General features: G+C 40.1%; 1 protein-coding gene across 2 annotated transcripts in view; it reads right to left on the bottom strand.

The window, feature by feature from the left end:
• Positions 1 to 17,777, bottom strand: part of ADAMTSL1 (ADAMTS like 1) — a 1,070,304-nt gene that overhangs the window by 44,303 nt on the left and 1,008,224 nt on the right. For both annotated transcript variants that reach the window (XM_043978110.1, XM_043978111.1), the window contains 2 exons: positions 13,308 to 13,487; positions 9,734 to 9,868 (listed from right to left, as the gene is read on the bottom strand). In XM_043978110.1, coding sequence (XP_043834045.1) covers positions 9,734 to 9,868; positions 13,308 to 13,487 — 315 coding nt within the window. The remainder of the gene's footprint in view (positions 1 to 9,733; positions 9,869 to 13,307; positions 13,488 to 17,777) is intronic.

Raw genomic sequence — 17,777 nt, 5'->3', positions numbered from 1 at the left:
CCTGGTTTCTGTCCCAGTAGGAAGGGAAGTAAATAGCTTTAATCAATCTATGAGCTCAAGAAAATAGCTACATCCTTCACTAGTGCAGATAGCAACTCATCTATTCCTCCTTGTCCTACAAGAATAATATTTGGGGGGCAGCTAGGTGGTGCAGTGGATAGAGCACTGGCCCTGGATTCAGGACTCCCTGAGTTCAAATCCGGCCTCAGACACTTAACACTTACTAGCTGTGTGACCCTGGGCAAGTCACTTAACCCCAATTGCCTCACTAAAAAAAAAAAAAAAAGAATAATATTTGGAACCTTGCACAAACACTCAGTTAAGAAGGATAAAATGTTTCGGATACTCTAGGCACTGGGGTTCATCAATTTTGTACAAATGGGTTCTCTACAACAAAGATGGCTAGCAAACAAGAAAGCAATCTATCTTCTCGCTGATGTGACTTGGTTTTTTCATTTTGGGATGTTACATCTTAGTGTTTTCTTTTAGGAGATTGAATTTTGGTAAAAAAAAGTCTAAAGCATTGATAGAATGGGAAAAAAGCACATCATGGTATATAGCTGGTTTCTGGGTTCTTGACCTGGTATAGCCACTAGCCATTTTGAGCAATTCTCTTTCCCTCTTTGGACCTCAGTTTTCCTTATATGTAAAATGAAGCTTTTAGACTAGATGGTGCCTAAATTCCTTTCCATGAAGGTAGCATGATGCCCTCAAAATTAGAAAAAAACTCCTGTTTCTACCATATATTGATTATGTGACCCTGGGCAAGTCATTGAACCTCTCAGTGCCTTAAGTAAGTCTTTAAGACTCTAAGTGGCAGAGAAGGTAGAGGTAATTCCTTACCGAAAGCTCTATGGCAATGAAACCATAGGCTTCATTGTGTTTTTTTTAAAGTCCTTCCAAATGTGGTCTTATATGGTTTTTGGATATGAAGAACATTCTCAAAGAGGTATGAGGAAAGTGCTTTGCACTTAAATTGTGCTAGAAATATGTGTAGTGATAATGGTGATGCTGGAAAAGCAATTCACTGAAGCCTGTCTCTCAAGATATAGGTGACCAAAAGCCTTAGAAGTCATGCTGGATGAAATAATTTTGGTCTGGGGACAAATGAATACAAAGGGAACAAAACCTCCAGGTGCTAACTCAATTCTGTTTGGAAAATATCTATTAAGCACCTAGTGATATTACTGAGACTTCATGGGATGAAATCCCAGGGTAGATCATGTCTCCATGAGTTTAATTCATTCAAAAGAATCAGGGTAAGTAAAAGGGGGAGTTGGAGGACTGTATTAATATATAGAATAAAAAGGTATGCTCATTAAGGAAATGGAAAAACCAGAGGGTGAAAACATGACTGAGACTATTTGCGTAAAGGTCAGGTAAGGCATGAACAGAAGTAATTTTGTCATTGGTACATACTGCAGACTACCAGAAGTGAAACAGGAAGCAGGAAAGGATTTGCAGAAACATATTGTGAGCCTGGCACAGGCCGCCTTTGTAATAATTTCATCCTTTAAAAGTTGGAAGAATCAACAAGCAAAAATGCTATTCTGGATATGATTTTCCCTAGAAAAGAGGAACTATTTTCTAGGGGATGAGGAGATGTTGGAAATAATGGAAACTCTAGGTGGGAATTATCATTCTTGCAGAGTTTGTGACAGGGGAGAGGAAATCTGGGCCAAGTCTGGCATGTACCTAAATTGTGGGAAAATAGATTTCAGTGGATTCAGAGGAAAGATAGGCAGGATCCCACAGACTCAAGTGACAGGGCATGTCAGCCCAAGAGGAATGGGAAATGTTGAAGAATAAAATTCTGAAGACACAAAGAGAAACAAGTTTAACAAGGAGGAAAAATTGGATTTTTTCTGAAGAGACCTATATGGATGCCCAGGAAACCCATCAGCCAACTTAGGGTTTAAAATATAAACATACAGAAGATGGAAACAAGCCTAAATAACAGAGGATAAATATAAATTTGGCATGGTAAGATTTGTGTCAGAAATGATAAAGCTCAAAATGAGCTCAGCTGGTAAGGGAAGCTAAAGAAACAAAGATTTTTGTAAAAGCAACATTAGGACAAGATGGCAGGTTGGAGGCAACCTAGGGGAACTCTGCCAACATTCCTCTCCAAATAACTTTAAAATGATGCCCCAAATCAAACTTTGGAGCCAACAAAAGGTCGAGGTGAGACATTTTTTCCAGCCTAAGACAACTCAGGAAGTTGGCAGAAGGGGCCTGTGTGCCACAGTGGGGGTCAGCCTGGAGCACATACTGTACAGCATGAGGCACAGTATCAGCAGGCAATGTAGGTAGTTGTGACAGTGGTGGCAGCAGCTTCAGGAGCTCTCGTCCAGAGAGGGTCAGACAGCTGGTCAGAAAGATATTTCAGGGGACTCTTTGGTGACACTGGGTCCAGCTGGTACTGATTGACAACTCTATTGCCATTAGACAGTTCTGGGTCACAGTTCCAGGGTTGAGAGGAGTATTAGTACTTGTGGTTGCCAGGGATTATGGGGACTTTCTTGGGTAAAGACTAGAGTGCAGACCAGGAGAGCAGTATCACACCACCTTGGAAGCCCTGAAAACTTTCAGACTCCCAGAATTAGATCTGAAAAGAATAGTACAAAAAAATCTGAAGTTTGGGACAGTGCCTCCCCATCCCCAGGTGAGCAGAACCCAACTTGAATACAAAGTTCAAAGTCAAGAATTTGGCTGGAAACATGAGCAAACAACAACAACAAAAGAACTTGACTATTAAAAAAAACACCCTACTACAGTGGTAGAGAAGAAACAAACCCAGAAGTTTTTGTGGTAAGGCATAAAATTAGTTTTTCTTATCTTTTCCTTCAAGGAAAGGGTCACATTCTCCTTAGGCTTTTCTAAGGGAAAGAGAAAACCCTAAAGAATTTCCTTAAAAAAACCCTCAGAAATCAAGAAACAAACCCAGAAGAACACAACAACATGAAAACTGCAACGAAAGCCTCAAAGAAAATTACGAATTGCCCCCAAGCCTAATAAAAATTTCTGGAAGAGTAAAAGAAAGAGATAAGTGGTAGAGGGAAAATTTAGAAAAGAAATGAGTGATGCAAGAAAATTATGAAAAGAGAATTAACAGCTTGGTAAAAGAGGCACAAAAACTCACTAACAAAAAGAACTCCTTAAAAAGCAGAATAGATCAAATGGAAAAGAAAGTACGAAAGCTCATTGAAGAAAATAACTCCTTAAACATTAGAATAGAGTAATTGGAAGTCAATGACTCTGTGAGACATTAAGAAACAATAAAACAGTGAAAAGAATGGAAATAGAAGAAAATGTGAAATATCTCATTGGAAAAACAACTGACTTGGGAAAGAGATTGCAAAAAGGTAATTTAGGAATTATTAAACTACCTGGAAATCATAGCCAAAAATAAAAAAAAACAATAAGAACCTAGGCATCACATTTTAAGAAATTCTAAAGGAAAACTTTCCTAGTATCTTAAATCAAGAGAAAAATTGAAAGAATCTACCAATCACCTCCTGAAAGAAATACCCAAATGAAAAGTCCCAGGAATATTATAGACAAATTCTAGAGCCCTCAGGTCAAGGAGAAAATATTGCAAGCAACCAGAAAGAAACAATTAAAATATTGTGGATCACACAGTCAGGATTACACAAGATTTAGCATCTTTCATGTTAAAGGAGTAGAAGGCTTAGAATATTATATTTCAGAAGGAAAAGGGACTAGGATTACACAACCAAGAATAACCTATCCTGCAAAACTGAGTATAATCTTTCCAAGAAAAAATAGAAATTTAATGAAATAAGGAGTTTCAAGCATTCCTAATGAAAAGACCAGAGCTTAATACAAAATTTGACATTAAACACAGGACTCAAGAGAAGTATAAAAAGGTAAACATGAAAGAGTAATCATAAGGGACTCAAAAAAGTTAAACTGTTTACCTTCCTATATAGAAAGATGATATGTGTAACTCCTAAGAACTTTATCATTATTAGGGCAGGCAGAAGGATTCTACATAGGCATGAGTCAATTATGCTGGGATGACCCCCTTACCCCTCCCCCACACAAATGAAAGTGTGAGAAAGAGGAATGCACTGGGAGAAGGGGGTAGGTAGAGGTAGAATAGGGAAATTTTCTCACATAAAAGAAGCATGCAATGAAGAACTTTTATAGTGGAGGGGGAAATGAGGGGATGGGGAGAGTAGTAGGCAATGTTTGAACTTCTCTCACTGGAATTGGTTCAAAGAAGGAAGAATACACATACACACACACTCAATTGGGTATAGAAATCTCTCTTACCCATTAGGGAAGTAAGAGGGGAAGGGGATAAGAGATAAAGGGAGGGGGTAGATGACAAAAGGAAGGGTGGATTAAGGGAGGCAATGCTCAGAAACAAAATAGATTTTTGAGGAAGGGTGGCATAAAAAAGAGAGAAAGAGAGGAAGAAATAAAAGCAAATGAGATGGAAGAAAATACACAGTAATCATAATCTTGAATGTGATGAGGTCACCCATAAAATGGAAGCATAAAGCAGATAGTAGAATCCAATAAAATGTTGTTTACAAGAGACATACTTAAAGCAGAAACACACACACAGAGTTAGAATAAAGGACTGGAACAAAATCTATTATGCTTCAGCTGAAGTAAAAAGGCAGGGGTAGCAATCATGGTCTCATACAAAGCAAAAGCAAAAATCGACCTAATTAAAAGAGATAAACAGGAAACTACGTCTTGCTAAAAGGTGCCATAGATAATGAAGTAATAAAAAAATGTTTTACAGTAAGTTTCTCTGATAAGGGCATCATTTCTCAAACACACACAAATATATGGAACAGGGTGAAATTTATAAAAATTAGAACCATTCCCCAAATGATAAGAGGTCAAAGGATATGAATAGGCAGCTTTTATATGAAGAAATCAAAGCCATCCATAATCATATTAAAATGCTTTAAATTATTATTGATTAGAGAAACTTAAATCAAAACAACTTGGAGTATCACCTAATCTATCAGAAATGATAAATGTTAGAAAATAGGTATATTAATGAAATGTTGGTGGAGTTGTGAACTAGTCCAATTATTCTGGAAAACAATTTGGAACTATGCACAAAAAACTATAAAACTGTTCACAACCTTTGACCTAGCAATACCACTACTAGGTCTATACTGCAAAGAGAGAAAAAAATTAAAAACACCTATTTGTACAACAATATTTATAACAATTCTTTTTATGGTGGTAAAGAATTGGAAATTGAGGGGATGCTCATCAATTGAGGAACGGCTGAATAAGTTGTGGCATATAATTGTGATTGAGTTCTATTGTGCTATAAGGAATAACAAGGGGGGTGGTTTAATCAAAAAACAAAAAAACATGGGAAGAAAAGGACAGATATTCAAATTTCACCAAAAAGGGAAGAGAAGAGAGCCTGCAAACTATTGGACAGTGAGCTTGACTTCAATTACTGAGGAAAATTTTAAAATGGATAATGAAAAGAGAGGGCTGGAGAACATTTAGGATAGGATGATAACAGAGCCAGCATGGCTATAGAACAGATTGTGACAGACTAACCTTACTTCCTCTTTGGATGGGATTACCAAACTAGTAGATCAGGAGAATTCTGGGGATTTAGTTTGCCTAGATTTAGCAAAGTTTTTCATAAAGTATCTCTATGGAGACAATGGAGAGATATGAATTAGAGGAGAATACAATTGGATGGATTTAAACTGGTTGAAAAACTGGACTCTAAGAATGGTTAACAACCACTGATGATTATTATCCATACATTGTCTTCTTTCTGCTAACACAGTTACCACTCTAGTGGTATTGCCAATAACTTTTAAATTGATTTTTTTTACCTTTGATTCTTCAATCCAACCTTCCTGTAGCTTCCAAAATCATATTTCAAAATGGGATTTCAGATCGGAGGCAGGTTATTAGGCTTCCTTGAGCCTTCATTTCCTCAGTAATGAAATGAGGGTTGGAATAGATAATAATAATAGATGACATTTATGTAGTATTTTAAGATGTATAAAGTATTAGATTATGGTATCTTAGATTTAAAGCTGAAAGGAACCTTGGAGAGCATCTGGTTCAACCCTCTCATTTTAGAGATGAAGAAACTGAGTCCCAGGGAAATTTAAATTATTTTTCCCAGTGTCCCCTAAGTTATAGGTAGCAGAGCCCAAATTTGAACTCAGGTCATCTCAATTCCTGATCTACATTCTTTGAATTTCATGGATTCTACAAGAGTAATTATACCCTTTTTACAAATGAGCAAACAGGCTTAGAGAGATTTAAATGAGTTATTCATGGACAAAGCTAGTTAAGTGTCAGAGGCAGGATTCAAATCTCAGTCTATCCTCACTCCAACTCCAGTCTTCTTTCTGAATAGAACAGTCAGGAAGCCCTGAATTTAAATCCTACCACTGTCAACTGGACCAAACAGGCCTCTACCCTGTGGATGGCTGGAACTGAACAAAGCAGGCTAGAGACAGGAGAGTCAGGAATCAGGCAGAAGTTTACTTTCGAAGTGAGGGAAATGGCTTGCAAGCAAGGAGGGATCTAGACACATATACTGGGGTCCCACACTGACTACATACACTTACTAGCTGTATGACCCTAGGCAAGGCAGGTGAGGTGCCAGAGGTCCTTATCTGCAAAATGAGGATAATAGTAATGCCTACGTTGCAGTGTTTTTGTAAGGATCAAATGGGATAACCTATGGACAGCACCTTGCAAACATTAAAACACATACATGCTAGCCATTATTATTCTACTATGCTGTCTCTCATCTTGTATCGAGATACAAGCTCCAAAACCTATGCCTCTCTTTTCTCTATGCTCCAGTACATTCTAGACACCAGATCGTCCCCTTGACAATCCCATCTCTATCCTGAATAATCTTCAATGCTTTTCTACTGGTCACAGAATAAAACTCCCAATCCTTGGACTGGGATTCAAGACCATCAGTAAGTGGGCCCTAGTTAGAAGTTATCTTCCTAAGCCTGTCTTCTGGTGCTTCCCTGCAAGGGTTGTCCACTTAAGCCAGACTTGTCTAATTCCCCGTTCCCAGTGCACTCATGCAGAGATATGTTCTCTCTACCTTTGTTCACACTATTTTCCCCAAGTGGAGCATTTATGCCTATGCAAATCTTCCCCAGCCTTTGAGGCCTGCCTGAAGAATGTAATAACAAGGTGTTGGTACATCTTGAATCACTGAAGGTAGTCAAAGAACTGTGACCTGACATCATCTCCCAATCCATTCTCACACAGCATATAGATCATGGCCTGTGTCTACAATCACGGAGACGTGGTGACATTCCCCGCAGGAGCCCATTCCTCTCCGGTACTTGTGTGCAGGGTTTTTTATGGAGACTGACTCACAGTCTCACTTACATGAAGCAGGGCTGACTACAGATTAGGGGATTAAGACGTCCCTTAACTATTAGATTTAAACACCGGCATAAAGCACCATTGGAATGTCACCATGTAAACCACAATAAACTCTTATTGCCCGTGGCTAGCAGGAGACAAAATATTATTCCAGAATGGGGAAGACAGACAAGAAAGCTACCATGGGACAGTGAGTACATGTTCATTTTTCCAGGGGACTAAATGGTACCATGGTGGTCACTGACAGTGATTGAACCTCCAGAAAAGGGGAAAAAATCCCAAAATTTTGCACTGAAAAATTGCACTGAAAATCAATGTAACAAGGTTTCTGATAAACCCCTTTTTTGGGGGAAGTGTTGAATCAAAATAAAGAATTCTATTGTGTACACATGATTTTAAAATAGGGCTCATTAGAAAGTGAATGTTTTCAGTCTAAAGGAAATGTGCAGCTGGATGCTTTTATGTGGATTTTGATTCATATGACAAAGCCAGCAGTCAGTGCCAAGTTTGTAACCATTATGGAAAACAAAGCAGATCTATACAGAGAGGCAATGTAGCAAAATAGAACGAGCTCCGGGCTCCTGGGTTCTGATTCTGCTTTGACACAGTAGTTATGTAACCAAGATCAAGGACTTTACTGCTCTTAGCCTCAGTTTTTTTTTTTTTTTTGAGCGGGGCTATGAGGGTTAAGTGACTTGCCCAGGGTCACATAGCTAGTAAGTGTCAAGTGTTTGAGGCTGGATTTGATCTCGGGTCCTCCTGAATCCAGGGCCGGTGCCTTATCCACTGCGCCACCCAGCTGCCCCAACAGCTTCAGTTTTGTCATCTATAAAATGGGTATAAATAATGCATAAATTATCTACCTCATAGGGTTACTTTGAGGGAAATGCCTTCTCAGCCCTAAAGTCCTCCATATGTAGAAGTAATTATTGTAAATTACTTTATTGTTCAAATCACAATTTTAAAAATTGGGTTTTTCTAGATTTATCTTGGAGACTCATCATTTTTTTCAGCTAAGAAGGAAAATTGAAGATGACTTCTTGTTGTGCCTCAGTAATGCTGGGTCAGTGACCATATCATTAGATTCTCATCTATGTGTACATCTGGGGATCTAGCCACGGAGGGCCTGGTTAGTGGGGAATGAGGGTGGTCACGGATTTTGAGATTAAGCTGGAAAGGAGTGGTAGCAAAGTGGATAGAGCTTGGCCCTGGTGTCAGTAAGACCTGAGTTCAAATCCAGCCTCAGACACTTAAGAACTATGTAACCCTGGGCAAATGTCACTTAATTAGTCTGCCTCGGTTTCCTCAACTGTAAAATCTTGTTCTCTAGGTCTTCTAACTTCAGAGTCAGTGTTCCTTCTCATGCTGCCTGGATGGGGACTGGTACATCTAGTGAAGTTTGTGAGAATGTAATGTCTATGTAGTTCCCACAGGTCTGAGATTAGAAGAGAGAACCTGGCTTTTACTACTAGAATTCTGGGTCACATATGGCTAAGGTAGAATGGGGATTCTTATTTCAGGGGGTTGTTGTTTTTCAAGGTTCTCAAAAATTCTGAAAGTCCCATTCCTCCTTCATGCCCTTTGGAAAGCATGTTGACAAGCTTAGGGGCTCCTGAGGCTTTAAGACAAGGCTAAGAAGAGTCTGTCATCTTCCCCTTCCCAAATGAATGAGAAATATGTCAACAAGGCCAGTGCTGGTAAAGGCTCCTGGAAGTGAAGGTTATCAGAAATGGAAAATAATTAGCAAAGTAGTAGAATTACCTGCCTTGTGACCTCAGTTCACTTCCAGCTTTAAGGACTCCAAGAGTCTTGAGAGGCCACTGAGTTTTCCATAAGTGGGAGGTAATGTTGGGTGTTCAAGAAAGGTGAGACATGAGCTTCTATCATCAAGAATCAATATCCCTTTATCTGTGGTGCTACTCATTTTTCTAGCATTATCCTAGAGGAGAGGAGATCAGCACTGAAACAGGGGAGGCTTCTTTATAAGCCGATATACCTGGGCTATTCTTGACCTAAGAAGTATGAATAGTTTTCACATTGCAATCAAAGTAGTCCCTTACTCGAAGAGAACCTTGGAGTGTAGAAACTCATGTTGTAGTCCGAGCAAAGTTATATTGGAATCTAGACAAATGAAAAGGCCAGACTAAGAACTGCCCCTGCCTCATGGAAAATTAGCAAAAGTTTCCACTGGGTGAGTCTGGATTCTCTAGGCAACGTGAGGATTTCCTGCTACCCCACTGCTGCTGCCTCCCTCCCCCCTGCCTCTACACAGTCTACCTTTCCATAAATTCAATCTAGTCCTGGAATTATGCCAAGAGCTTCAGAAGACTGGACTACTCACCAAGGATGGCAGAATTCCCAGGACTCAGGACCAGCTGTGTTCCCAGAGGAGAAGTTAGCACAGAGGGGAGGCTGGGTCCACTGGCTGAAAGCAGGGCCTTCATATCTTCCACTTGAGAAGGGGTATGGGGTGGATCTGTGAGCAGGGAAACGATGAATCAGAGCAGGCTAAAACATAAAAATCTACTACCTTTAGGAGGGGTGGGGTAGAGGAAGAGGTTAGGTATTAAAAGGTCAGGTGTTTCTCTTGCTGGCTTCTGAGAGGGATTTCTCTAGAGGAGACATCCATACTTCCACTGGGGTTGGGATCTGACTTACAGGTTTAATATACTATGCCTGAAAAAACAAGGCTACTCCTGAGAATTGGGCACATGACTGTACAGATGTTCTTTACTTTGTGCCAAAAATGTTTCTGAAAACACAAATCGAGTTATTGTCAAAGCATATTTTGAAGATCTGTCAGTGTTTATAAGCAAAAACTCCCTTTATAAAACCCAATTGCCATCTTCCCCTTTCCCACCTCCAGGCATTTGAACAGGCTACTCTCATGCCAGGAACACACTCAATCCTCAAATTTTCTTGCAGCACATTGTTTAGATTTCTCCTTTGCCCTCCTCATTGTTCTACCTTGCATTATACTTTGTTGTGTTCATTTTCTACCCCTTCCCCCAGTAGAATGTTTCTTGAGAAATGGTTGAGTTGTATTTTATCTCCTTAGTGCCTAGCATAATGATTTGCACATTAAGTATTTAAAAAATTTTGGGGGGGTAGGGTGGGGCAATGAGGGTTAAGTGACTTGCCCAGGGTCACAGCTAGTAAGTGTTAAGTGTTTGAGGCAGAATTTGAACTCAGATCCTTCTGAATCCAGGACTAGTGCTTTATTCACTGCGCCACCTAGCTGCCCCTGCACATTAAGTATTTAATAAATGTTAGCTAAAATGAAGTAAGTTTGCTTTGCAACCAATAGGTGAGTGACCAAGAGGAAGTGACTTAACCATTCTGTGTCTCTATCAAATGAAGAGGTTGAACTAGATGCATTCCAAAGTCCCCTTAATTAAAAAAAAAAAATCTCGGAATTCTTTTTTTTTTTTTTTTGGTAGGGCAATAAGGGTTAAGTAACTTGCCCAGGGTCACACAGCTAGTAAATGTCAAGTGTCTGAAGCTGGATTTGAGCTCAGGTCCTCCTGAATCCAGGGACAGTGCTTTATCCACTGTGCCACCTAGCTGCCCCAAATTCTCTGAACTTTACATGTCAATCAATGACAACCAACCCAAACCCAAATCATCCTCTCCTTAAATTCTTCTTTGAAAAACAGGGTGTCCCTAAAGTCTTAGGGCTACTGTAAGCTTTTAGATGGTTTTATGATCTTATGTCTAAAAGTAGATTGTTAAGTACTTCCCAGATGGAAGCCATACTACATGATTCTTCTATGTCTTGCCTCCTGCCTTATGCCTATAGAGCTCACAGTGAACCCTTAATAAGTGTTTGCTGAATGAATGTAGGTCTGTGTTATTAGACTACGAACAAACCTCTTGAGTCTCAATAGTTGGCACTAGGTCTTAGCTTTTTGGAAAAAAATTCCACTTAAAAAATTAAACTAGTTTTAAATGATTAAAAAAGGGAAAAGAAAGCACTTTTTATATTCAGAAAGTACCTGGAATAATGAATGAACTGTGATCAATAAACCAAGGTTATTTCTGATAAAAAAAAAAAAAAACTGCCCTGGAGTGAGAATTTAAATAGCAATTTTCCGTCAGATTTGATTAAAGTGGGGAAGAAGGAACATTCCCCAAACAGTCTTTTCACCCCCTTTTCAGTGGTACTGTAGTGCTAAACACAAGTTCACAGAATGTACACACTTCATTACCAGACCTACAGTAGCTGCTACACACCCTGGTTAATCTTTCATCTCTCCATTAGTTGAAAGTGATGGGGAAGTGTTATTAGGGAGGAAAACTCCATCAGTAAGTACCATAAATCAGTGAGGGGTAATGGTCCCACCCAGGCTCTGGGCTCAACAACGGCTTTTTGAGTCCAATCGTCCGGCTAGAAGCTCAGCCCATGACTGTGAAACTGAACACAAAGTAAACTTCATCCTTCACTGAACTGAGTTATTGTTGCTCTCTGAGATGATTTTGGGTTTATATAGTCGCTGGTGAGCTGCACACCCAAATGGGGCACTTGGTGAGTTACCATGAGTAGCCTTTTGGAAGCCAGAGTGAGTAGAGATTTCATACCGGCAGTTTGGTGAAATTAAAGCCTAAATTATTTCTGTCTCCCACTAAATCATTTCCATTCTAATTATAGCTCTATTTGTATGTGGGGAGGTACATAGGTATGGCCTCTACTAAAGTTTTCTAAGACCTTACCATGGCATGGAGGTATTTCTGTATTCTTAAAGACCTTGCTGGTGGAGCAAGCTCTACTAGGTGTTACCAAGTTGAATAAAGACCCAGTGATAGAAGATATCTATCTATCTGTCTATCAACCAAGGAGCCAGCCTGGTTTAGATCCAGAGCGCCTCATTGTCAGGTAGACTGCCTGCTTATGAATTTTTCAATCATGCCAGTTCTTGACCTAAGTTACAGAGAAGCTGCAATTTGTTTTAGTGAAAGGAGGTTTCCCCCTCCCAAACAATGAAATTATGGTAAAATGGATCCTTGAAGCATTGAATCAGCATGTTTGTGTGTGTAAATATAAGACCATCTTTCCCATGGATAGCTGTAGGTGTATTATGCTTGGAGTTTACATGATAATTCTAGTAGGCCCTCAACATGAATCGATGTCAGGAACTCTATATAAGAGGCAGGCTGATTTAATCAGCAGAGCAGGAGGTGGGGACATGAAGGGAGAGACAGAGTGACTGATGGATATCCAGAAGTGTAGCCTCTAACTCCAAAGGGATTTTGGCTAGCTTCATCGAACCCATTCTTTTTTTTTTTTTTAAGTGAGGCAATTGGGGTTAAGTGACTTGCCCAGGGTCACACAGCCAGTAAGTGTTAAGTGTCTGAGGCAGGATTTGAACTCAGGTACTCCTGACTCCAGGGCCGGTGCTCTATCCACTGCGCCACCTAGCTGCCCCACATCGAACCCATTCTTGACTGGTGTATTTATTAGGGGCTCTAACACCCTTTGCCCCACTGGGTATAAAACTGTATATGCTTGGCCAGACAATCCGTCCAGCTATGTGTATAGCTTCATTTTTTACTGGGGAAGATAAAGGTGGAAACTCAACCCAGCATTTGGCTGTTCATCGTATGTACACACACTGTCTTTGCTCTCCTTGTAGGAATGAGGATGTCCTAACAATTTGTATGTTATTTAGCAATGTTGTAGTTAGTCTAAGCTGGCTGAGCATGAGTCTATGTTTCTTGATGTTCCAAATCTTATTACCGTAAAATCATATATTTAAATTCTTTCCATCCCTTGGCTCTCCAGGGTAAGCAAGAAGTTAGGGGAAGTTTAGGTTACACTGACTGTGTTTGGGGAGAGCAGGGAGAGAGGAAGGGGAACCTGGTGTGGATTCTTTCAACTGAAATCCTGGCCACAGGCATTTGACCTTGTAGCTGTTTACCTAGGATCACTAGCTGGGTGTTTTCGGTCACTTCTCCGTGAAGATTGACTGCCCTGCAGGAGTAGATGCCCTGATCAGAAAAGGAGACGTTTGTAATGGACAGGGAGCCATCGTGCAGGTGGTGAAGGGGAGCCAATCTGCTTTTATTCCTGAACCAAGTGATTTCTACTTCAGGCACACCTAGGAAGAAAAACAATAAACTCATGAACATAAATACTGAGCAGGTGAACAAGGAGGAATTCACAGTCATGAAGCCAGAGAGAGCTTGCACTTGATACCCAATTGCCTGTGCAGGGCCATGCCTTTAACAGCTCTGTGTGCTTTTAACTTCACACTACTCTCCTATTTTTTAAATACTGGTACATTATTTACTTCAACAAAGAACTGGGTGGGGTGGTCATTTAACTGTGAGGCAATTTGAAGTGGAAGGTTACATACAATATATACATAAACACAGAACCTCTCTCTCTCCTATCATCTTTCTATCGTCTATCTTTCACAGTCATCCTGTTTATACTTTTAATGTGAAACTATTTAAAAAGTTCTTATGAGGGAAGGATCTGTTTTCTAGGTTCCTACTAAAGTGGGTGGCTACCCCCTAGTCATGGGGTTAGAATCAAGAGTGTGCTGAAAAATGTTTAACAACTGACTCTCCCCGCAAATGTATTCACAACCCACTTTTAAATTTAATTTGCATCATTAATATTTTCCCCATCATTTTCTTAAGTCTAAAAATCAACAAAACAATAAATTAAGCACTGATTCTTTGCGTTTGCCAAATTTTGAGGTGTAAATGCTCACAATGAAAGTTTAACAACTGATTTTCCTGAGCTGGTGTGAGCTGGCTTCAGTACCTAAATGGGTATTAATATTATAATGAGGCAGCTGGCTAAGGGCTGGCTAAGAACACCTTGCGCTCTTTGGAAGAAAATTTGTTATAAAAAAACTAGAACAATTAATATGGTCAAACTTTCCCTAGCCCTTGTGATATTAATGGGAAATATACTAGGTGTATTCATTTATCTTTTTTTTTCTTTAGTGAGGCAATTGGGGTTATGTGACTTGCCCAGGGGCACACAGCTAGTAAGTGTCAAATGTCTGAGGCCAGATTTGAACTCAGGTACTCCTGACTCCAGGGCCGGTGCTCTATCCACTGCGCCACCTAGCTGCCCCTCATTTATCTTTTTTAGACCAGGCATCAAATCTCTGTTGAGCTATTCTAATAGCTTGAAAAAGCAAATGTAGGTGGCAGCTAGGTGGCGCAGTGGATAAAGCACTGGCCCTGGATTCCTGAGTACCTGAGTTCAAAATCCAGTCTCAGACACTTGACACGTACTAGCTGTGTGACCCTGGGCAAGTCACTTAACCCCCATTGCCCCGCAAAAAAAAAAAAAAGCAAATGTAGTGACCCCTTCTCTCTCCTTAAGAGAGACTTAAACCTTAGGGGGGATAGAGTTAATGTAGAATCAGGGTTTTTTAAACAAAATAATAATTATTATTAAAGATTATTATTATTTTTAAGATTAAAAAAAGATTAGCTCTCCCTAAGCTACTCAGGGTAGAGGTATAGGGGGTACTCATTCATGGTCAAATCCAATTTTGATTGGCCCAAGAGCTTTGACTTGCTGTTTCTCACCTGAGTTGGTTTGCCATTCTTTGGGTAATTTGGTGCACCTTCCCCCTTCCTAGGGGCTTCCCACATTAATGTTAAACTTAATGCAGACACATGATTGGGTTAGACCATATCAGTTGAACTCCCAAGCATAAGCTAGCCTCAGCATCGCAGGTAGCTAAGATTACAGGCATGTCTCATCATTTCCTCTCACCTGAATGATTAAAATAGCCTTCTGATTGGTCTCTAATATATCCTGCCCATAGCTGCTAAAGTAATTTTTCGAAAGCACAGGTCTAACCTTGTCACTCCACTGCTAAAACAAAAGACTCCCACTCTGCCTTCCCCCACCCCAAACAAAACAAAACTCAACTCATGGAGTTACCCACTACTTTTAGGATCAGATACAAATTTCTCTGGTCTTTTAAGCCAATCACAAACTGTTTCCAACCAATCATTCCAGCTTAATATACATTACTACCCTCCCCAGCCCTTTATATATACTCTGGGGTCCACGCAAAATGACTTTCTTGCACTTTAGACATTTCCATCAGGCTTTGCCCACACTCCTCCCCCCTTCTCCCTCCATACTTGTCACGTGCCACCTCCTTCCTTCCACATCTTAGAATCCTTAGTCTTCTTCAAAGCTTGGCCCAAGTGCCATGAATTCTTTCATGGTTGTCCCAGGTGCTTGCACTTTCCTCCCCAAATGACCTTTCACTTATTTCTGGTCTATATTTTATATGATAAACATGTTGTCTCCTATAAAGAATTCCATCTCCCAAAGTATTACTTTGGTCAAGGGATTGCCTCTCCATGTCTGGAACGCACTCTCTCCCTCTCCACACCTGCCTCGGAGAAGCTATACCTTCTTTCAGACCACCATTCAGGAAACACCACTTATGTGAGATTTTCCAGATCCATCCACCGAAATTACTTTATATATACACGTAGTGTTCACTTATCTATGTATATGTTGTATTCCTCAGGAGAATGTAAGCTCTATGAAGGTAGGGATGGTTTCATTTTTCCCTTTGTATTCCCAGCACCAAGGACAGTATTTTGTACGATAGCTGCTTAATAAATGTTGAATTAAATATCATATTGTCCCTCCCCTCCCCCCATTGCTTGCTTGTTTTTTTTTTCCTTCAACAAATATTTATTGGTCTCATTGCTGGCTAACAAGTGAGCCTTCCCTTTGTCCAATCTATAATGGGTCCTGGCTGCTGAGGCTCCTCAGACTTGATTTCCTTCTCAGACAATAACACTTTTCTTTGTTTTGTGAGGTTGCCTCATTGCCTTGTGTGTGTTCACCCATTTATCAGGCAGCTGCTCTTGATTTAGTCTGTGTTTCTTTCCTCCACTTGGTGGTTTGAGGATGGGCAGCCCTAGTGTTTGGCACATCTGAGATCTCTCCCCTGATCACCTGGAGAAAAAACTGATTTGTCCTCTTCTTTTCTTCTGCTGATGAATCATAATGGAATCAAAACCACCTGGAACCAGCACAGTTGTATGGGGAAGAGGGAACAGTCCCCGAAAAGGGGATGAATAGTTATAGTTTTCTAGAGTCTTCTCACATCAGTAGTTCATACAGATTTGCTGTAATCAAATAGGCTGACGTGCCTATTTGAGAAGCCTGGATAGCATGTCTCCTTCATATACAGACAGATAAGAGGGGAGAGTGAGTGGGAAAACCTGCTTTTTCGGGGATGACCACTAGGGAGAGCAAAAACATTACATGAACTTCTCAATAAAGGCATCTTAGAAGGAAAGAGCCCTCACACCACAGCTCAAGATGTAAGCCTAGTTTTTAGTGAAATTTTAAAAGAAAAACTTGATCCCAATTAGGAGAGGAATGACTCTGCAAAGTACTCTGCAAACAAAGGCCCCCGGTCTTATTATCTCTGGGAAAATAAAAAAAAAAAGAGGTCACCCACAAAACCCACCATCAGCAGCCAATTCTTTTATTAGACTCTGAATTGTCCTTTTCTACATGGACTGTATAGGTCTCCACTTAGGAAGGGGTCTGAACTTCCAGCTTTTATTCCATGTGAGGAACTAATGACTTCTAAAGAGCATGTGATTCACAACAAGGGAGACTGCCTACATGGTCCTTTAGTTCTATCAATAAATGCTTTTTTGGATGAACAAATGACCTCAGCTCTCAATCTGACTGCACTTGAAACACGGGGCCTGTGTCTGCATCTCTTTGTGAAGGCAAGCCTGTTTCCAAAGCAGTGCCCTCCAAGACCCTAAACCCTTTCTCTGTGTTCTTGATTCCAGATGGATCCCAATGCTAAAGATTCTAGATGGGTTAAATTACATGCCAGAACATTGATTTCTCATTATGTCAGACAGTGTGGTTTGGCCACAAAGAGAAATAAAGAATGAAAATGTGTGAGGCCAGAGGCAGTGTGGTATGATGGAAAGAGTGTTGGACTCAGCCTCAAGAAGTGTGTTTGAATCCTGGCTTAGAGATTTATTAGTTGTGTGACCTTGGGCAAATCACAAACTTTCCTGAGCCTCAGTTTTCTAATATGTAAAATATGGATAATAATATCTTGTTTGTAGGGTTGCTGTGAAGACCAAATGAGATAATGCATTTGAAGTACTTTATAGAGTCATGTAAGTACAAGTTATTATTAGGTGATGAGAAATCAGTATAGCGCTAGATATTAGCATTTTCAACTGGCTGGCATCCATTCCTGAAGGTCCTAGGATGGAGGACTTGCAAGGAAACTTAGGGCTTGTCTGGTCCAACTCTCTCATTTTAAAAAGGAGGAAATTGAGACTTAAAGAACTGAAATCTCTTGTCCATGGTCAGTTACATGGGTAGCAATGAGCAGAGCTGAGGTTTG

This window comes from Dromiciops gliroides, chromosome 1 (genome assembly GCF_019393635.1).
Source record: "Dromiciops gliroides isolate mDroGli1 chromosome 1, mDroGli1.pri, whole genome shotgun sequence".
NCBI classification, from domain to species: Eukaryota; Metazoa; Chordata; class Mammalia; order Microbiotheria; family Microbiotheriidae; genus Dromiciops; species Dromiciops gliroides.
Note: the sequence above shows the minus strand (reverse complement) of the source record. Positions and strands in the feature narration are given on the sequence as shown.